General features: G+C 39.6%; 1 protein-coding gene across 2 annotated transcripts in view; it reads left to right on the forward strand.

Moving 5' to 3' along the window:
- Positions 1-21913, forward strand: part of NELL1 (NEL-like 1 (chicken)) — a 293636-nt gene that overhangs the window by 141156 nt on the left and 130567 nt on the right. For both annotated transcript variants that reach the window (XM_010563709.1, XM_010563710.1), the window contains one exon: positions 1107-1232. In XM_010563709.1, coding sequence (XP_010562011.1) covers positions 1107-1232 — 126 coding nt within the window. The remainder of the gene's footprint in view (positions 1-1106; positions 1233-21913) is intronic.

Below are 21913 nucleotides of genomic sequence, written 5' to 3' on the forward strand. Positions count from 1 at the left end.
TGTGTTGTCAATTAATACCTTTCCCAAGTGCGAGCAATCGATAACAAGGAGAAAGTAATAGGGGGAAAAAAAATTGGTCTGACTCATCTGTCTTTGTGTGGACATATGTAACGCTAGAATTAATCTTTTGAAAACCATGAATTACTTTATGTAAAATCTGTGCTACTAAGGGGAAAAATCTGTCCTGCTGAGAAAAAAAAAAAGAGAATTCTTCAGTGTAATACCTGGTTTTGTGGGGAAGGAAGGGGGAAGATTTTAACAGTTTACAATATCACAGAGCTTTGGGATATTTAAACAGGCAAGTAAATTGTAGGTTTGATTCACTGTTGTGAAAACAATTTTGAATAGTGGATTTGCAGCAGCAGTGGAGATTACTCAAGCAAACAGAGATACGGGGTCAAGTTTCTACTGCTCCTTGGTTATCTTTTTTTTCCAGTGGCGTGATGTAAAGCAGGCTTAGAATGGGTTTAGGTGACTGGCTTAATCTTCTGCTTGTGCGGGATGTGGAAGTGGCACAGGGCACTGTTCAGTAACTCCAGAAGTGTGTTTCAGGGACAGGGCATTGTCAGGGCACTTGGGTGAAGCTGGAGGGCTGGAATACTCTCCGATCAGCTCAGCGGTTGAATCTGCTATATTGCCCTGACAAACATTGCCATGTCGTATCTGTCCAGCACTGCAACTGATACTGTGCTGTGCAGAGTTACTATGCCCTCATGCTTTAGTTTACCAATGAGGCAGAGTTAGGATTTTCAGTGTTGCATACATCTGACGCTATTTTATGTGTTTGAAAACTCTGCATCAGTTTTGGTGTTTTTTTAACATTGTCATGGAAAACCCCCAAATGTATGTGTTACTTTTCCAGACTTAAAAAAATTCAGGGTTTTATGAAGAACAGTGGAAGGAACCCATTACTATGATATAAGAGTTTTAGCTCTGTTTTAAGGAATACTTTTCTGCTAAATTTGCCTTGTTCTTTAATGCTAGAGTTAAACTAGATTGCCTTTGGAGTTGTAAATGGAATTTATTTTCTCTTATTCTAATACTGTGTCATGTTATTCATTTTACTAAGCCTGACCGTAACTTTCCTCGGTGGTTCTTCCCTGCAGATATTGATGAGTGCGCTGCCAAGATGCATTATTGTCATGCCAATACTGTATGCGTTAACTTGCCTGGATCCTATCGTTGTGACTGTGTCATGGGATACGTCCGTGTGGATGATTTCTCCTGTACAGGTGAGCTCTCAGGTATACAGCGATAGTAGTGTTATACTCTGTGTTTTGTGTGTATTACTTAGCTTCTAATCAGTCCCTGTGCCGTACCAAATGGCACGTACTAGCGGCCCCTCTGCCGCCATAAAGTTCAGGCACAAGTGAGGTAGGTAAATGTGGTGTGAGGTACCTTTCCTATGTATGGGCCCTCTGGGATTAACCTGGAAGGTGGCTCAAGAAGCCCTGTGGTGTGCACACTGATGCCAGCCACGACACGGTCCCTTCACGCCCCGCGGCTGGCTTGCGTGCAAGGTGCGAAGGCTGAGATCAGATCACATGTGTAGTGAGAAGAAATAACATTTTATTACCTGTGGCTTGAAACTGGTCGGTGGATTGAAATGAGGAGTTATCCAGGAGGAGAATGTAATCTGTTTCTGGACACAGCTGAGACAAATATGTAAAAGCAAACCTGAAAATGTATGAAGTCCTCAAACCCAGTTATTATGAGGTGGTTTGGAAATTGTTGTTACTAATGCTGAGAATTAATGTCTCCAGGACTACGACACGTGTTATTTAGAAAAAGAGAACAAGTGGGATAGCATTAGACAATAAATCTAGTGATTGCTTTTTAATACCTGTCAGCAAAATGAGCTCTAAAAAATTCTTAGCAGTAAGTAGGTAGGTCTCATTTCCATGTAGAGAGTTTTAAGGGACCTTCTCTGGCAATCTTGGGGAAAAGTGTGAGAAGCTGCTGAAATGCTCAGCCCAGCTATACCTAGCTGGATAACATCTTTCAATCACAACGTTCCAGAAAGGCTGATCTCGGGATTATTTTGATGGTGCACCTGTCTGGCAAAGGAGGAAAATATCAGGCAGATTTATTGAAATGGAAAGAAGTCATCTTGACACAATACCATGTTTAGAATTGTGTTGGGTGAGCTATTTTCTCAAGTGGAAAGATGGCACAGGAGTATTCAATATGAGAATGATTTCCAGCCCAGAATAATTATGTTGTAATGCACATGTTGTCCTTAGGGAAGGTCATAGGAAATGTTGACTTTCACAATGACAGCATGTCTTGTAGCTAAGATTATGTAGTTTATAAAAACTGTAGGAAAGTCCTGCCCTACCTCTTGAGAGAGGCTGATGCTAAGTAGCTGTCAGGAAACTGATTTTTGCCCAGAGAGTCATTATTTCTATGTAATCTGTGTCTTTTGAGTAAACTTTTGAGTTTTTCTTGATCTTTTACAACCTGCCACATCAGAAGAGTTTCAGACCTTCGATATTGTTCTAAATGTGTGTACTGTGTGAGGTAGTGGCCTTCACAGTGATGGGGAAAGTGTTTTTGATAATCTGACGCTTGCTTTCCATATATGTGCTACTAATTTCCTAATGTTCCTTTCCTTCCAGCAAGGCACTATCATTAGGCCTGCAAATGATTTAGAAAGCAGTGTTATTTGTGATTTACAGAAAAAGTGTGAAGTAGTAGGACAAGTTGCTTGACAGTAATGGGTGAACATTCATTTCAAGTGCACGTGCAAAAAAAAAATCCAGAACGGGTATAAGAACAAAGTAATAAATGAGTGAAATAGTTATTTCTTGCAGGTTTATTATCTTGCTAAAAATGACTTCTTTTTTGACATCACAGTTAAAAAGCATAGCAAGTATGTAACATAGCTGAGGAGAAACTTGGTTCATTGCCTGTTATAGCTAGACTTAAATGTATGTTATAATAATAAATGTATTTAAATAAGTGTTATGCAATAGAAGCACGAATCCTGGTTTTGTATCTTGCATTATGTTTATACAGACTTTTCCTCTCACGAATCTTAAAAAAATAACAATAATAAAAAAAATCAGGCACCAAATACTTAACTAGTTCCTCCTCATGCTGGCACCAACGTACAGCAGGCAGAAGCAAAATAGATTGTAGCTATTACTCAGTTTTGAAAATTTATTCCTCTTTATTCAAACAAAATAAATGATCAATTATCATGTTATTGAGCCATGCATTTGGGGACAAATCTGAAAGCCTGAGATGGGTTGATGTTCTGATTACAGCTGAATTCTGTTTATGTGGGGTCAGGCTCTAATGGGTTCAAGACAAGGTTTAACAAGTTTTTAAGGCACGTGCACAGCATCGCATGTATTTTATACACTGTTCACCTAAAAGCAGAGTTGTTCTGTAGAGCAGGAGGTATCCTGTTTTGGGAAGTCTGAGTCTAATTCATCAAGGTACGAAGTCATCGTCTGCTGTCGAGCAGCTTCTGTGTGTGTCGCTGGGCAGGCCCGTGCTTGGTGGCCTTGGTGGCTGGCCCCTGTGCTCTGGCGGCTTTCCAAAAGTGGAAAGCAGTGGTATGTGGAAGCCGTAAATCAGAAACAATTTTGAAGCCCAGTGAAGTATTTCAATTTGATATTGAGGGGTTTACCTTTATAAAAAGAAAGGAAGGGAATATTTAAATGCTAGGTCAATTTGAATTGAGGAAAATTAAATTCATTTGAATATTGCTGAATTTTAAATATGCAGCTTCCAGAGTGTTTTCTTATAACTCTGCATCTTTCTCAAATGAAACTAATTTGTACTGTTTTGGTGTTGATGAAACTTTTTTTCCCCAAACAATTTTTGAATAATATTTCCCATTTCTGATGATGAGAACTGTGGAGTAGGAACTTCCCATGGTTAACAGTAAGAAGCTACTGTGTTGGAAGCTGTGCTGATTGCATAGAAAATGCAGTCACAGAGGCAGAGTGACGACAATAATATTCTGGATGAAGCCTACAATTCTATTAAATTCTGAACTACGATTTAAAATTAAGTAGTGTCTATTTTAATAAACAATATTCAGTCTCACATAGGCAAAAGATCCGGTGTGTTAAGGTTCATCCCATGGTATTTCATGACAGGTCGGTCAGCCTAGCAATAACTTTAACCTACGTTCACCAAGAAAGGTACATTAGCGTTTTTCTGCTCACCTGTTCCTAGAGCTTTGAGCTCTGAATGTTAATGAAGTTGTTGAGTGAAAGACACAGTTTTATTAAGAAAAGTTACCCTTGAATAGGAAGCTTCTTTCAGTCTCTTCCAGTGACACTGACAGATTGTTTATCTGTTCTCAGGTAAATCACCGTCTTGTCCATTCTGAAAATGGCAGCAAGATTTGCTGCTCCAGATGTTCTCATTTACTGGAATCTACTGATTTAAAGCATTTTATTGACTTCCACAGGTTTTTACCCTGCTTGCTTGTTGAAAAATAAGTTCTCTTGGGTTGCTTTCTTCTAACAGACCGGTTTGGGAGGTTGCTTCAAAAGTGCATTATTTAGTTTCATGCTCTTTGAAGCATTATAAATTACATAATAAAAATCTTGTAATTTGATTTTTGATGGGCTGCATCTGTTCTCCGGTATGATTTTGAAAATGAATTTGTATGATTTTTGAATTGTAGTTTGAAACTACAATATATAGTTTCTATGTCCCACTGCCATTCAGTCAAGTAAACAAATGCTTTTTCATCTTAATAGGCTATAAGTTATCTGTAATAACTATATATATCATGCTGATATGAAGAGGAAACAGTGTGGGTGGGTCTCATCTCTCTTCGCATAGTACTGGCATTTTCTGTGAAGACAATCGTGATGATCATGATAGAGATTCCTGGCCTTTAACATCTATGATAACCGTTTAGAAAAAAATCCCTCATTTTGCAGTGTTTTCCTTGGGGCTGCATGGGACGCTGAAAACTTGCTATGCACTAAAGCTTAAAAAAGACTTTTACAAACGAGACTGCCAAGAGATTTTTATTCCTCTATTTGCATGTATTACGGCCCTTTTGCAAAATGAAGAAACTTCCTTTGGACTTGAGAATGACTCGGCCCATTTTGGCCTAGGGACATGTTTTCAAGAAATAGTATGGAAAGTTATCTGGCCAGGCAACGTATGGCAGCAGCACATTCTGCCAAAATGCGGTGTGACCTATACGCACACATCCTCCTTTTTATGCACCAAGGTATGCTGGCAGATGTTTTTACTCCGTGAAAGGAATCTACCTCCCGATTTTTCTGTGGAGTTGTGCAGTTCTGCATGATGTTTGAATACCAGACTGTGCTTTTAGCCCTTTTTCAGTCCTCAGTTTGTGTGATAATGTTTTTTACCTTTGGCTTCGCTAAGCAATGAATCACTAAATTAATTATATGGTACTTGCAAAAAAGCAAGCCCTTATCTCAAACAGGAAGTATTTTCAAAATACGTCGTTCAGTATTTTAATTCTGTAGAAAAATTGATGTTATATAGAAATACGTTGTTTAGAATTTAAATGGTAGTCTCTAGTTTATATGCTAATTTGTTTTACGGTATGGGTAGAGAAGAGGGAGTAAGAAAACCTAATGATTTTGACAAGTTATCCCATAAGCCCCTTCACTTCTATCCCATGTGGTTTCTGGCGTGGCACTCAGTTTTGAATCTAATGCACCTTTCAGAACAATCCCTTCTGCAGCGTGTTATTAGAAAAGTTGTGCCTAAAGCATAGACAAAACATAGAGTTATGAGAAATCTCAATTTCAAGGGAAAAAAACCCAGCAGCCCCCTTCTGCTCTTCCCTTCTTCCCCTCTCCTATCTGTGAAAGGCAGCTCAACTGCAGAAATTTCCTGCTATGGTTAGAACAAACGCTCAAAATTGTTTGCTATCGCTAAAATTGATGCCTTTAGATTTTTGTTGCTGGAGTTTACCTGTCAGGTTCAAGGTGGTGTAGTTGACCCCATAATAATACTAATAATGCAGCAAGTTTCACGGTTGTGAAGTGGCAATCTCAAGGGGCAGGAGACTGACCTCTTATCCAGAACCGCTGTATGTGTTTGAGAAAGACCCAAATAGAAGCTTTTAGGCAGCCAATTGATAATACAGTCACTGTTTGAAAGACACTGCTGTTTCTGCAATCTAATCTACTGACCCTCTTTCCCACCTTTTCCTTTTCGGTGAACTAAATGAGCATTCAAGAAAGCAACATTAATATTTTTGGTGTGGCACTTGAACTTTCAAAGTGCTGTGCGGGGTCTTGGATGTGCACAGAGGTCAGTAAACAGATATTACCGCTGTTCACATGATGGCCTGGAGTTGGTGAATTGATAGACATGTCTGCTAGTTGAAAACCCAAGGCTGGGTCAGTAAGCAGTGAAGGTAGGTCCGTGGTGGAATAGTTTTCAGGTATGTTTTGGGGAAGAGCCCTCTTTAGGTCGCGCTGTTCTAAAGGATATCATCGGTGAGTATCTTGCCTAGCACTACATAATTTTTAAAGGAACTTTATGAAAATATTAATTGGGTTGGGGTCATAGTTATGTCGCCGTTTAGAGATTAAGTAGGAGATGTTCAGCACAATGGGTGTGACTGGGGATAAGGACCTCAGGCAGATCTGAACTGTCCTGATTTTACTTGGCACTAATATATTGATGTACACTGCTATGAGGCATTCCCTGCTTTGGAGTCCACTCTGTCCTCTACACGCTGAGGACAGCCCGTTGTCCTTCTACAAGCTGTGTCTTGATTTGTGGGCTTGTCTTCTCACCGCACTCTATGTTCAGGGCAACTCGGGCATTTCCAAATGCGTTTGGAGCTTAGTCTTAAGCCGACCCGAATGGATGACACTATGCTTGTATTAACTCAGCAGGAAGAAAGCGGTCTTCTGCTGGTCTCTCCTTTCCTGAGATCCTTATGTGTCGAGTGCTAAAAGGCAGGACAGGACTTAGCTCCTAGTGTTAAGTAGTACTCTTTTGTTTGAACTGCATCAATAGCATCTCTCTTCCCAGAACTGTGAAGGGAAATGTTGTTTAGTTCTAGGTGCCTTGAAACGCAGAAGCATTTGTTTCAAGGCCCTCAGTGGGCTGTTGGCCAAGTTGGGCAGCAGGTAATCTATGCACCAGTGAGTATTGCTTGCATCGGAGAGCATTTCTTTGCTCTGCAGGATGAGTCAACAGAAGACTAGAAGAATATTGAGTCAATCCAGCAAAACAAAACCGGAGCGATTCCACGTCGGATGGCTGATACTCACGCAGGTCTTGACTCAAACCCCGTTAACTCAAGAGAAAGCTTTCAATCACGTTCATTTTGGCTTTAGATAAGTCCCACAGAGAGATAACTAGTGCACTCTTGCCATAGGGAAGCTCTGTTTAGAATTATACTAAAAAGGGTGATTCTTTTTTATTGTCAGAGAATGCTGTACTAACATGGATAAGGTAGCTTCTCAATGTATCCCTAGAAGGCTGATAAGTATTTAATTGCTGTTTTGGAAAAGGGGAAGCTGAGGCACAGCGAAGAGGAGTGTCTTGCCCAAATTCATGCTGAGACAGTGGCAGCAGTGGAGTTTAGTAAACAGAGCCAGAAAAATTAGATGTGGGAAAACCACAGACCTATACCGACAAGGATTCAGTGAACAGTGAGATTTATTTTTATAGGTATTGATATTTTCCCAAGAAACAATAGCAGTTCATTGAAGCACAGTGTGCATGGGCCCTGAGTAACCATGTGACCTTCATGTTATAAATCTTCTCCTTCGTCTTCCCGTGCAGTTTTTGTAACATCTTTTGTTACTTTGGAGTGGAATTATTCCCCAGTCTTCTAATTTTAAATGCCACGTTACGTTCTTTTGTTCCTGACTTCACCTTCATTTACTGGGTTTAGCTGCAACATATTTTACATTCCTTCCTTTAAAAAAATGCCGTTGGGAAACTGCATATTATTTGCTCCTAAGTGCTTTCAATCTGAGGAAAAAATGTACTAAAAATGTAATATTTATAGTGATTTAAATTCCTCACTGGTAAATAGTTTAATTAAACATCTTTGTGCTTTCCTGTGCTCTAGGCATGGAAGTGTTGCTGATTTGTCCAGACTAGTTGATAATCCTTTCAAGTCCTTTTGACACATTGATTTTCTGTAACTTTATTAATACTAAAATTAATTAAACAGCTGACCGCAAATCATGCTGATAGTTGTATTTCTTGACTTAGGCATAATTAGCATTTTTACATGATTTCTTAGCTGCAGCCTTTTGTGCTGGTATGTATGCTATCACGAAAATTTAGTATTTCAAATTGTTTTGCATATGCACGTTCGTGCTTACGCATAAACTTAAGCATTAAGCTCATGCTTAAAAATAGTAATATGGATTTAATACTCATTCAAGACCCGTGAATGAAGCTGTCTGTCTAAAGAACAGCCAAGGGCAAGCCTTTCCATGTGACCTGGTCAGCGTTTGTCCTGAGCTCTCTTATGGCAGGATTCCTCCTTGATACAATAGGACTAAATCCATTTCTGTGGCGCACGAATTCTTGATTCCTCAATCTAGCGATTACTACAAGCAGTCCGTGAGGTGAGAGATGGAACGAGAGCCACCACACTGATTTCTCAGTGGGAACGTGGTATCTTGAAAACATGCAGCAGCTGCAGGATCGATGTCAGTGGCTGGAAGCAAAAAGCTCTCATGTTTTAGTCATCTGCTTCCACAGTAAGTGTTGATGCCTTCAGGAGCGTAACTTGCTTTTGGGAAAGAGTTTACTCAATCGAGTTCTGATCTTTTTGGAGCTCTAACAGCCAGGGTTTGTCCTCTTCTTTGTCCAAACAAGTAAAAAATTCGCCCGTGCTGTATTCTGTTTCCAGAAACCATTTGTAACAAACCCTTTGTTCTTCAGACGCGGAACTGAACTCTCCTACTAAATCATGGAAGTAACTGAATCATGGAGAAGGGCATCTGGCTCACCACTCCCCCTCAAGGCAGGATCCGTGGACCCTGAACCATCCTTTGTCTTATCTCTTCTTAAGAAAACCCAAACAACTTCAGTGAGGGAAATTCCTTAAACCCCTTTTTGTGTTGTGTAGTGGCCTGTTCCCCCCCGCCCCTCCCCGCTCCCAGTACTTACTCAGCCATTTAGAAAGGTTTGCTTAATCGCTACCTTAAACCTCCCTTGCCACAATTTAAGCCTGTCAACTCTTGTCATATTCTTAGTGAACACGGAGAATGCTTTGACCTTTCTATTTGCAGCCCTTTTTAATATTTAAAATCTCTTTTCATGAATATGCTTTATTCTTCTCATCTGTAACCTAAAAGCCTATTTTTAGATTTGTGGCTGAACAGTACAAAAATATTTTAAGGGGGGTTTCTTCATAACTTCATGTTTTTGCCTTCAGAAAATTCTGGGCCTGTGCCCCCAGACTTTTGGTGTCTCACAGAAGGTTGTGGTTTTTTGGTTTTGGGTTTTTTTTGAGTGGGGTTTTTCTGTGCGTGTTGGTGTGGGTTTTTTTTTTTTTTTTTTTTTTTTTTTTCATTGAGCTGCAAGAGTGTTGTTGTGTTTCAGGGAAGATGCTCTAAAGAATGGTCCCAGGTAAGAGGTGCGGTGTGTGTGGAGTTGGCAAGTCAGACAGACAGATGTGGCCTAAACCTCCCATATTGATTGTCAAGAGTCCTGGATTGTGTTAATGTCTGCTGCCAAAAGCTGGTTAGCCAGGCACAATGCTGATCATGGTGGACAGGAATTCTCTATTTGCCCTGCTATATCCTCTTTTTCTGTCTAAACACATCATTTAGCTAGACAAGGAAGAAATGTCGGATGGATGATGGCCAGATACAGACTCTCTGCAGTGTTTGCTTTTGGTGCTTGAATGGGTTATATGGCTTGCCTAATTTCAGTAATAATGAGCACATTACTGTTGGAAACTATTAGGAAAAAAGACTCAATGCTTCTCCAATATGCATGTGTGTATCTTGCAGAGTGTAGTATCTAGAGTCTGGTGTGACCAAAATCTGTGTGGTGTATGGCACATACGCATGCATTTCTTCCAAAGAGATCCCATACAGAGGAAGAGGAGCCCATTCACACCGGAATATGGGAGTGCCAAACTCCTACCGCTTTGATTTAAGACCAGGGATGCAATCACTGGACCTCTACAAAGGCCAGGAACTTGCAGTATATTAACTTGGATTTGACAAGTGTGTAATTTGGGGATTTGCTCCTGAAAGGCAGTGTTTCTTGGTGGATGAGACTAGTCTGCCAAGGAACAACTGACACATCTGTGAAATGCGCAGCACTTTGCTGCTCTGCTGTTGTATCTTTGTATTTGCTGCTTGGATTTAAGATTTCCAAAGGCCTTTATTTCTGAAACAAAGGAATTCTTTAAAGCTTGTTAAGCTCAACAGAAAATTCTCCATAAAGTTCATGGTGCTTATGACTGATGGGCTCTTCTGACAGTGAGAAATATGTATGACAAAGGCTTTTGCAGGTCTTGTTTTTTCCTTTTTTAATCTAAATGTGCATTTTATACACAAGGAAATAATACGTTAACATTTGTCGCTTTGCTATGATCTCATTTTTATGCTACTTTCATAGATGTGCGCATATTGATTGGGAGAAAGCTAGTATTTTATTAAGAGCTATTGATTCTGGAGTACGTATGACTGTATACAAGTGCTCAAAGAATCACCTTCTGAGCAATCTTAGATACCGAAAAGACCTTAGGACCCTGGTTCAGTGATGGGCATCTGTTATTTGTCTGAAGTGGCTGGAGTTTTAGTGGCTGTAAGCCCTGTCTAGACATGCATTGTAGATTGTCCAACTCTTGCTTTGCTGGTTTTGCAGCTTCCCAGATGATAACTTAAAAAAATGCCTTTTTTCAGCAGAAATGTGTGCACTAGGGGGTGGGGGATGGGGCAGAGTTTCTGTTGCTCTGGAGGTGTGCAGTGTGGTTTGTCCTTTTGGGTGGTCTCATTCTGGTTTTGGAGGACCTTTATGTTGCGTCTATGAACAAGAATATTGAGGTATATTATGGATCATATTTGCGGGTGAATGCTAGTATGGCTGATAACCTAGTTATCCTAAATTTGTTTCTGGATTTGTAAACATCAGTGAATAACCATAAATCTGCTAGTGTTGCCGTTCTGAAACATTTGTGTAATAATTTTTAAAGGGTGTAGGGGAGCTGCCACTGGCAAGCAGACTTGCTTGGTCCTTAAGAAATAATAGCCTTTGGGAATAGCGCAGGGAGGGGGAGAAAGAGAGGTGCTTTGATCTATCACTTTGTAGTTAATATTTTCATGCTTTCTACTGTAGGCTTTTTGCCTCCCAGTATGAAACTTCCTATTTAGTTACATGATTGCATGTAATAATTGCTCAAACTGGGGATTTTTCTGACTCTCCCAGAAATAACTCTTGTTCTTCATTGTCAGAGAAGTGGGACAGAGCTAGGCAAATGAATGATACAGTCTTGCTAATTGTGCTCCCATTAGAATAGTCTATTGCAATTTTTATGTGCTTAGATTTTTTTCTTTTCTTTTCAGAGCTTACAAATAAAGTTCATTTTTAGAAAATACAGTTCATGCAGCTAGACTGAGATAATCGGGCGTTTTGGGGAAGGCTTTCCTGTTATGACAGATGATAGCAGAAAGGGCCAGAAAACAGGGCTGCCAAACAAAGGATAAGGATGGCCATGGAGACACAGCTTAATGGCCTGTAAGGGTAAAATATTTTTTTCCTATTTGTTTACGGTGGAGAAAAGTTTCCGTGTTTTCAGAATCCTAGGGATTTGGTTTACTCTGCTTTGTGCTTCTCATAATGGAGGGTTCTTTTTCACAAAATTTAATGTATGTAAGCTTTTGTAATGCTGAACTATCTGCTAACACTTGTCCTTAATGCTAGTTTTGGGCTTGCTTGTTTGTCGTCGGTTTTTTTGCTTTCAAAATAGCACAAATGTTGAAAGCAGTATTCTGTGGAATATCTGACATAGCAAATTCTTCTTCAAACCGTAAATTGAGAATGTGTATATTTAGGCTTACATGCAGTCCACAAAGGGGCAAAGGAACCCTCTGATCTTTGAAGACTTGCTTTCATATAGATTCCTTGGTATCTTATCCAATTCTGAACTGCATCCTGTATTTTAATTAGGCCATAAACGTGGCTTTGCAGTAAAGCAAAGACATTCTAAATGTAATCACATTCCACCGCAACATAAAACGTTATTGTCCTTTTTGCATGTGCTAGTAGTATCTGCTCAGTACAAAGCTAAATAAATGCTCTGTCCTTTTACTTCACTCTTTACATGCTTTTAAGAGTCCCACAAACCCTACGACGCGTTATGCAAAATCATCAGTTATAAGTCATTTATGAATAGGAAAGGTAAATAGTTATCTTGCCTGGCTTGGCAGTGTCTGGCTGTACTTTATAAGAGAATGGGGAAAAGCAAGACGATAGACTCCATCTGGTCTTGCTCTACTGTTGTCCGTCCTTCTCTTCTGTGTGGGTCCATCCACTCCTTGCCCTCGTTGCATCGTCAGTACTCTTTCACCTTTGGGAAAAAGAGCTTGCACGTGCAGAGCACTGCAGTGGAAACATCTTGCAGACTTTCTGGGACCTCACGGAACAGGCAGCTGTGTGCTGACCGGCACCTCCGCGGGAGCCCCGCGCCAGGAGCGGCAGCACGCTGTACCTGCTCCTGGGGTGCTGGAAAGCTCGTGGGATACGTCAGATCTTCAGCAACAGTCCAGGGAACTTCACATTTCTGAGCCCGTGATGAAATCTCAGAGAAAATCACGTCTCTGATCTGGGCTTGCGCTGGGATGTGCCTTTTGAGGAACATGGCACTGTGGTGTGGATGTCGGTGGGCTTAATGTCTTTCATCACTACCGTGGCCCCATCCCGCTTGGGGTTCAGTCTTAGGTGTGGGGGTTAATCCTTTCTGTCTAGGAACAAGGGCAGCTAAATATATTACGGTCGTATTCAGTTCCCTGTTTCTCTGCCTGGCATGCTAAAATCACTTACTACAATCTTATGATCGATTTGCTCCGCACTTAGGAAACTAGGTTTATTCTACTCCTCAGTGAAGATTCAAAACCCACAGTCCAAGTGACTCTTCTCTGCCCATATCTGGGGTCTCTAACTGTTGCCAGCTCAAGTAAGATGTATATAGCATCTGATGAAGTAGGTTCCTTTGCATTTTTTCTTGTTGCTGCTGTTAGAATTAAACCACTGACTGGGATTATTAAAATAAAAAAGTTACAAGGGGCGGGGAGGAGTTAAATAAAATTCCTAGCTGATGCGAAATGTGTGACAGTAGCAGAAATGGCAGATCTTTACAGAATTGTTTGCTTAGGGCACCAGGCAGAGTGAAACGCATAAATGCACATGCTGTCTTTCATGGTTGATTCTTCCAGAAGAAACACAAAGGACTGTTTTTAAGGGCAACAGAGCAGCCTTGTTCCATCTGGATTGCTAAAACTTATGACCAGTTTTGAGTGATTGAGTATCCGCAGCTGAACATTATTGATGATACTTGTAAAGACAGCAAGAGGCTTCTTTATTGCACAGAAACTGAAGAAGTTGTATAAAAAGTCAGCTGGAAAGACTTAATCCAAGGCATTAATGGAATTTGAAAGGTAACTTTTTTTAAAGGAACCTCGGAAACAAAAAGCTATAATGAGATTGGAGAATTTAACAGCCCTTTAATATTCTCATATGTAATACATTGAGGCCTATTTTTCAAGGATGCAGCCTTTTGCATATATTTTATCAATAAATAGTCATATACGCATTTTTGACTTGGAACAAACTCAGTTGTGAAAATTAGCAGGGAGAGGATTTTTCCTTTTTTTTTTTTTTTCCTTACACGTGGCTTCATATAAAAAATTTACATGCCTAAATACTCAGTCAGGTAACAGTCAACGCTGAGATTGCCAAAAGTGTGATTACCTACAAATCCCCAAAATCCAGAGGCTGGGTTTATAGCTGGTAGAAATCAAACTATATATGCTTATTTAGGTCTACTGTCAAACTGGATTTTGAAGTCTTTTTAGTTGCTGCTGCTTTTGATTTGTTGCTCTGAGATTGTTGATTTATTAAAAATCATCTGTGCCATTAGACTGCCTGTCAGGGTCCATAAATTGGATCGGGGACCAAGAACAGTTATTACCCTATGTGGATTTTGTTTTTGCGCTGCAGAAAAGAGGCTAATTAATTCACTGACAAAATGAATTCATGCTTCTTTTGAAATATGAAGCCCTTACCTGATATTTTTTTCTGAAGTCTGTACTGCCTTTATAGTACAAATTTCTGTTCCAGTGGAAAGCTTAGTGTTCTTAACACAGTTAACTTGAGATGTTGAGTTTAAAACAGATTAGCAAAATACAGAAAACTATAGAAACTAATGCTGCATTAAGGTTAAGTCCTTATTGTGCTTGGTGTATGAGTACATTCAGACAGCTCTTGAAGGACATTAACATCACTTTTGAATCCTGTGCTGTAGATTGTCCCAGTTCTATAGGTGTTCCAGCAACAGATGGTTTAAGGATAAACCACTACCAAAGTGAAAAGCTGTTACTCTTGTTTTTATTCTTGTTTTACTAGCATGGTGCAACTCTTAACAGTTCACAATTTGTATACTAAACAAATTAAGGCAATATATAGATATGCCTCACAGAAAGTCAGGCTAAGACTTAAGAACTATTCAAGCCGTTGGAAAGATTGCGCAAGGTGCCGAGCTGCCGGTTGCTACTGGATGCTGCGGCAGGCGTGTGTTGGCTTTCCAGTCAAAAGTAAAACTTGTCAAGCTGGATCTGAGCCTGCAAAGTATTAAGCATCTGCTGCAAAATTTTAAGGTCCTTCCCTTTGCGAAAGGTAATGTGGGTAGTGGGTTGTCAGCAAATCTCTGGGAGGGCTCCATAACATATGGTTTGGACTCGGCTTTGATGAACTTTTCTGTTTCTCCTTTCTATGTGCTACATGGGAACAGAAATTAAGCAAGTTTAGGTAGTGATTGGGGCATTAACTCTGTAAACAGCTAGACCTCGGGCTATTATTATTTTAGGCTTTTAAATTTGTTTAGAGGAAAAAAAGTCTTCAGATATTAAGTTAAGAGTGCAGGGTACTTTCTCAACAGAGGCTGCTTGTTAAAAAAAAAAAAAAGCCACATCTCTTTTTATGATGTTAAAAAAAAAAAAGTAAATTGCTAGCATGGAGGACTTTGTCCAATGATTTCTTTAATGAATCCTGCTTGTGTTTCTCCTTGTTGACAGCTCTACAACCACAATAATTCTGTGCAGAGAAAGGTCTTCTGATCTTATCTTTTCTTTTATATCTTCTGAAAATAGCACTTTGGGTGATTGTCTCAGAATCATTTTTTTATATTATTCCATTAAGTCTTAGGAATATAAAGCTAGAGTCCCTGCTTTAAGCTATGAAATTTACACAGGTGGTGTTTCTTACCTGATTTCTATTCATTATTAGTATTATTAATTCCTGGGATTAAATGTGCATTTTTACAGAAATCAGATTCGCCGTATAAACGATGGTGGTCTGAAGATCCTGTGGTAGTTTTTTACTCTGTGATTATTCACAGTTCATTACGATGTTACCTTTTAGATACAAATATGGTAAAGATAAGACACAGTAAGTACCACAGGAAGAATAAACCCAAACTACTGTCCACTGGGTATGGCACAGGGTAGCTTGAAAATGATATAGAAGTACTGAATTATCCAGCGCCCTGCACGGACAACCTTACATTGCTTCTCAGAGCTCTTGTGTAAGCTCTTGAGGACCAGCATTGGAGAGACTAAAACTAAAAGTGCTCCCCACTGTTAGGAAAGATCTAATGATTTCTGCCCAACGCTTGCTCTGCCTAAAATGAAAGACTAGAATTTTTGTTCACTGAGTATGCTAAATCTTTATGTAGTGCAAGTGAACATGTTGCCCTTTTCTAATGCAAAGCAATCAGAAGATTCCTTTTACTCAATGCCTCCTGATAAAGAAAAATGCAAATCTAATCTCTGAAGCACATGCTATCCTTTTGCCTTCAATGATGTCTATATTTGCATGATTCATAGGTAACCGCACCGCCTGCCCTTTCCGTGTTAGCTAAGAGTCAGCAGGAAGAAGAGTATGGAGCGCACGTTCAGAGTCCCCTCTCGTGTGACAACTGCTTGAATAAATTTGGGTAGTCCTATACTGCTGCGTGAACTGGCTCAGCTAGCCTCAGATGAAGGCAAGAAGGCCAACTTCCCACTCTTTCTCCTTCCCGCAACCAAACCGAGCGTAAACTTGGTCTTCTGTCAGCTGAACTCACAGAGAACAAATAAAGGGGGGCAAGCTGGAAGGCCCACTGTTGTATACAGTAATCCTGGATACCATCCTACCCTGGATACCTGCTTCAGATAGCAGTCTAAAATCCAGGATTGTTTCTTTTTTTCAGTTAAAATGATTTCCCTTTTTATTAGAACCTGGCATCTTGACCTGCAGCTGACCTAGTATTTATTCTCTGACAGCGAAGCTGGTTGCTTCAGAGAAAATGTAGGCCTCCCTGCAACGGTAATATATCACAGAAGGAATCTCTTCCCTTGTTTCTGTCTAATGATCGTTTTGTGCCTTGAACCGTTACAATCAATAGTTTCATAATTAAACCCTAGCTGGCAAAACTATTCATGTTATTCATGTACATTAAGGGGCTACTGTTTTGAATATTATTGGACTTAAATTCAATACCGTCTAAAGTCTTTTATCAGTTAGACCTGTTCTGTAAAATGACTGTTTCTGTGTGTCCACCCTGATTTTTCTCCCCTTTAATTTCACCAGGCAAGAGAGCTTTTTTTATTAATATTGGGTAAGAGAGTTTTCTATATTCTGGTACTCATTTTACATACCTTTGTCGTAGCCGCTATTCATTTTTTCCTAAGTACTGAGTAATCATGATCTTTTAAATCTTTTTATTCATTTCTTTAAAGAAAACAAATGGGACCTTCCAAGGAAGAAAGTTAAGTAGATACATGAATATTATAGTGATCTTGGAAAAATAATCATTTTTATCACTTTCATGCTCCACAAAGAAGGAGGATAATTGCTGCTATCTGTTTAAATCCTTCAAATGCTATTTGTTGGTGTAATTTCAATTGGCCACAATACATTATTTTCATTGTCCTTGCGTTTTAAGCTCTAATATAAAAATGTGATTACTTAACAGATGATAAAAGTACAGTTGTGTCTGGAAAGGCAGTCAGGTTATTACGAAATACCTAATCTAATTAGATTAGGTGAACTTGATGTGACTTCAACCAATCTGTTAGAAGCAACCGTCAAAGGAGAATAACAGCCACAGAGTATTTAACAACACCAACAATAATAATTATAGCCCTAAGATATTTCCATTTGAATCCTTCAAGATCCTTCAAAACGAGAGTGCATTGAGCATCTTAGTATTTTTGTGAATCGGTTACCTCAGTTTTACAATGAAGCACAGGCTACACGCAAAACCCTATTGCAGGGATTTTTTTTTTCTCCTCTAATTATCTGTAAACTTCTATTATTTTATTATTATTAGTAGTTATTTATTTTTAATTGTCTGTAACTGTTCAAATGGTAGCCCTTAAACTGCATATAACTGCAGTGGGAGGGCAGGAAAGTTTGGCCTTGGTGAAATATCAGTTTCAGACATTGTATAATGATGATGTCTACATTTTTTTTCTGTAGTTTCTTGACATTTGGGAATCGGTGCGGACAATGATGCTCCTGGTTCTCCTCTGCTTTTCAAGTGCTATCTCATCTTTCTTTTGCATATTCTTTCCAGCTTTTATAAGACTTTGTAAGAATTGCAGTAGTTCTTGTAGAGACACGTTCTTGCGTTTTTGATGTTTTCAGCATATGAAGTATACACTTTTGCTTTACAGAAAATACTGTTAAATATTCTGTTCTAGTTCATCTCAGTTCATTTTCATTGGAGTTTGTTCTTTCTGAGCCTCAATACAATATTACCTTTTTTTTTTTTTGGTACTGAGTTGTATTTGTTACTCATTAGCTCGTTTTTTTTCAGAGACTCTGAAGCTACTTGCATTATATTATATTATGTTCCGTGGCTGGCTTTGTCCTCCCGTATCTTTTCTTACTGGCAAATGAAACTTGTTAGTATCTTATTCCCATCCCGCCTCCTCTTTCTGTGTACAGCTGATAGAAATTGGAGTTATGAGGTTTCCTCCTTTGCACATGTAGTTCAGGACCACCTCATTTTCTTTTTTTTTTTTTTTTTCTTTTAGTGCTGTTTATTGTCTCTTAATACTTTTATATTTCTATGGCTGGCCCAATGGTTATCATACCAGCATTGATCAGAGATGTGGCGATCCCTTCCAGCCTACACAGAAAATGAGAAAAGCCTGTCCCAAGATGAGGTAGTAATTCTGCTGTAGTTAATGATCTTCTTTTGATAGCTCTATTATTATTATTATACAACCTACATTGTGCCTTCTCAAGCAAGAAATGGTACTCAGTGAGCATCGCAGAATAACAAATGTTTCTTTTTGAAAGGATTTTTGAAAACCTTACAACACAAAGTCACAGGCTGTAATAATGCCAAGTAGGTATTTCAAAGAGAATAAGCCTAAAATATGAATCTTCCCCATGAATTGTTCAGAAGAAGAATGGAAAATAGGACCATGAGCCAAAAATTGTCACTGTTCTTTATTTTAGAAACAAAAGATGGAAATGATTTTGGGTGTGGAACTAACCATTGGTTCACCCACTCCGAATGGACCGCTTCCCCACAGGTGCTTGGGCTAGTGTAGCTTCAGAGAAACATTGAGGTTAGGAGATGCCTCGTGTAGCTGACTCTTCACTACAGGACGCCACAGGCTTATCTTAAGCCATCATTTGTCCAAGTTAAACATACTCAATTTTTAAGACACGTTTCCCCTTTGTTGTGCCACAGTTATTTATTCACATTTTTTGGCAAAAAGGAAAGGAGGGATCTCCCGATGCTTATTTTCTCCTTATATTGCCTCATCGTCACTCCTCCAGCAGGGATCTGCTGAGCTGTGTCGGACTGTTTCTGAAGGCCCACGCCTAGACACGGTTCTTGTTGAAAGTAAGAATTTAATACCGGGCTGCCTTATGCCTTGTCATTCAGGTCTCTCATAGGGTTAACTCTGCTGAACTTTTCTTCCTACATTGCATGGCTGCTTTTTGTAAGCTCTTTGGGAATACAGCAGTTTTGCCAGCGTTGGTACGGTCACTGGTGACAGGACTAGTGACATGTTATTCATCTTTCCCAGTGTGACTACTTTTTAGGATGCCAAACGTATATCAATTAGAAGAGCTCTTTCTGGTTGGAAAAGATTACTTTTCTCTCATTACAGGAGAGTTAAAAGAATCAATACTGTATATGTATAATTTTTCAGCTATAAGATTATTCCTGGTTGACCTTATCTTGCCTCTTGTTAAATATTTGAAACACATTTTTATCCTATTAATTTTCTAAACTGCATGTGAACCCAGTGAGGTGTGCCCCACAAGATTACTTCCTTGGGTTGTAGCAGCATGAGGTATCCCATTGAAATTCAATTTGTGGTTCCAGACAATTGTTTTGTTACACTAATTTGTTTCACCTGTCATCTTCATTGTGCGGTCACCTAGAGTGCAGGGTCAAATTAGTATCAAAAGAAATCTTTTTTTCTCCTTCCACATTAAACTATTAATGTTTAACTATTCAAATGACTATTAATTTTTAACATCCTAATTCAGTGCTCTCTTTCTGTGGCATTGGAGTGCTTGTGACTGTTGTGCGTAAGGATCCTGCTTCTGTCGCTGTAAGATGGAGATAAGATGGAGGGCTCCTGGCTGACATCCAATCTGTATGTATGGGAGCTTGTGGCAGAGATTTCCTCCAGGGAATTTATCACCGTGATGCTGCAGGCCCTGTCTCTGTGCTCAGGTTTTCTGAGGAGTAGTTAAAATCAAAAGCTCCATAGTCTTCTGTGGGAAAAAGTTACTTAATTACTCTCATGCTAATTTAGTGCTGATTTCAGCACTTGGGCAGCACAGCTCTGGGATCTTTTGGAAAGGCACGTACCTCTTCTCTGCGACAGTATTGTCTGTTGCGCGCAGGCGTTTGTCGCACGTCACAGAAATGACACGAGATGCCGATTGTTAATGATTGTAACTGGGCTTGAGCCCCTTAAATGGAAGATGTTAAAAGGACTGAAATTACAGTCTTTATCAAACCTATGTGCAAGCAGTACTTATATCGCTTCCTTTCCTTCCCCTGCCTGTAGGACGTGGCGGGTGGGAGGCAGGGGAACAAGGAACCTTCTCTTTTCCTCTCTGTATAGGGGTGTTCTTCTAGGAAACAGTCAATGAAGACACAAAATGCCTTTGCAGGGGTTAGAGATGGTATCTAGAGCAGGAATATTATTTGATGTGTAAAGTATGTTTTCATTTAAATAATAAAAGCATTTGAACTTTTTATTTTGTGAAATTCTGTGAAGGTAATGTCTGAGTATGTACCTCCTGAGGTCTTCCTCCAAATAATTTTATGGTGATTGTCTGGTGCTTAACCTGTGACAATAAGTCAACATCTATCACTTTCCTAAGGGGCTTTTGTCAGACTTGTTTCAGCCACTCCTTGTCTCGTTAAGTGATTACCAGTAACCCTTTTCAAATTGTCTCTTGATTATTTGCAAGCTCTTGTACGTATGAGCTATCCCTGAGATGTCAGTGGTGTTCCAGCATGTCATAATGTTTACCTGTCACCTAGCAGTGAAAAATGTCGGGTTTCACTTAGATTCCTACCTTTTGGTTTCAAATGGTTCAAATATTCCAAATCCGGTCTCTTTCCTATTCTTGTCTGTTGGTAAACAATTTCGTTACGTTACATGAGTTTTACACTGATGTCACACCTTTCTAACCATCGCTTTACAAAAGAAGTGGCAAAAGTATCTTAGTCACCATGTCATGTAGTCGGTTAGTGAGAGAGAGGGGCGGAATTCAGATCGTGCCAGATGTTCTCACCCCTGGATCGTGCTTTCTCCTCTGGGCATGTTCTACAGGAAGATCTGTGCTCAGTTTAGCTAACAGCATCATTGCTCCCTTTTCTGAGCTGAAGTGCTCTATATAATCCTGCTTTTCTTCCCTGGAATATATGCTGGAATTAAATTTTCAGCAGTACAATAGCGTGTGATAGGCATAGCTACACATTTTTTGTGGAGGTTGTTTCTTGCGAACAGGAAACTTGCTCTTTCCAAGTTCACCATTGCTTGATTCTCATTTCTCATTTTCTCTCTCGTTTGATTTCTGTTTTGCTTTTTCTGGTGAAACATTCTAATCCTCCTCCTGAAGTTTCATGCTTCCTTCATGATTTGTGGTCATTTAACCCGACTTCCTGTGTCTCATTGGGTGCATATATATGGATTTGTCTTGTCAGTATTAGGTACTCAAACTAAGCACAGAATTTGATTGTGCCTTCTTCTGTAAATTGATTTTTGCAGATGTTCCTCACACCTGGTGTTTTGCTTTCCTTCTTAATTATCTCATGCTTTGCCAAAGGCTGAATGCAGTATCTTAGTACCCACAGCAGAGAGAGTTTGGGTGGCGCTTTGTGAGTCACTGGTGAACACTGAAAAGGGAGCCAGAAAATGAATGTGACTTCATCCCCCAGGGGCCCCTGCTCTGAATCTCCAGTGCATTTCTGCAGTGCTTTCTGTGGTATTTGATGATTTTAGGTACTTCAGGTTACTGCTTCTATTCTCCCTAAAATTATGGTGGTTTTTTTTTTTTTTTGCGAAAAAAAGCCTTTCTTGCATTATCAGTTTTCTTGAATAATCCTGTACTTAATTCCCTGTTTTTCTTGGCTAGTAATACATACGGTTTGTTACCACCTTTCTGTGACTGCCTGTGACCTTCTTAATGCATTTGGAGCAGAAGTCCC

Source organism: Haliaeetus leucocephalus, unplaced genomic scaffold (assembly GCF_000737465.1).
Source record: "Haliaeetus leucocephalus isolate CR32 unplaced genomic scaffold, Haliaeetus_leucocephalus-4.0 Scaffold173, whole genome shotgun sequence".
Classification (NCBI taxonomy): Eukaryota; Metazoa; Chordata; class Aves; order Accipitriformes; family Accipitridae; genus Haliaeetus; species Haliaeetus leucocephalus.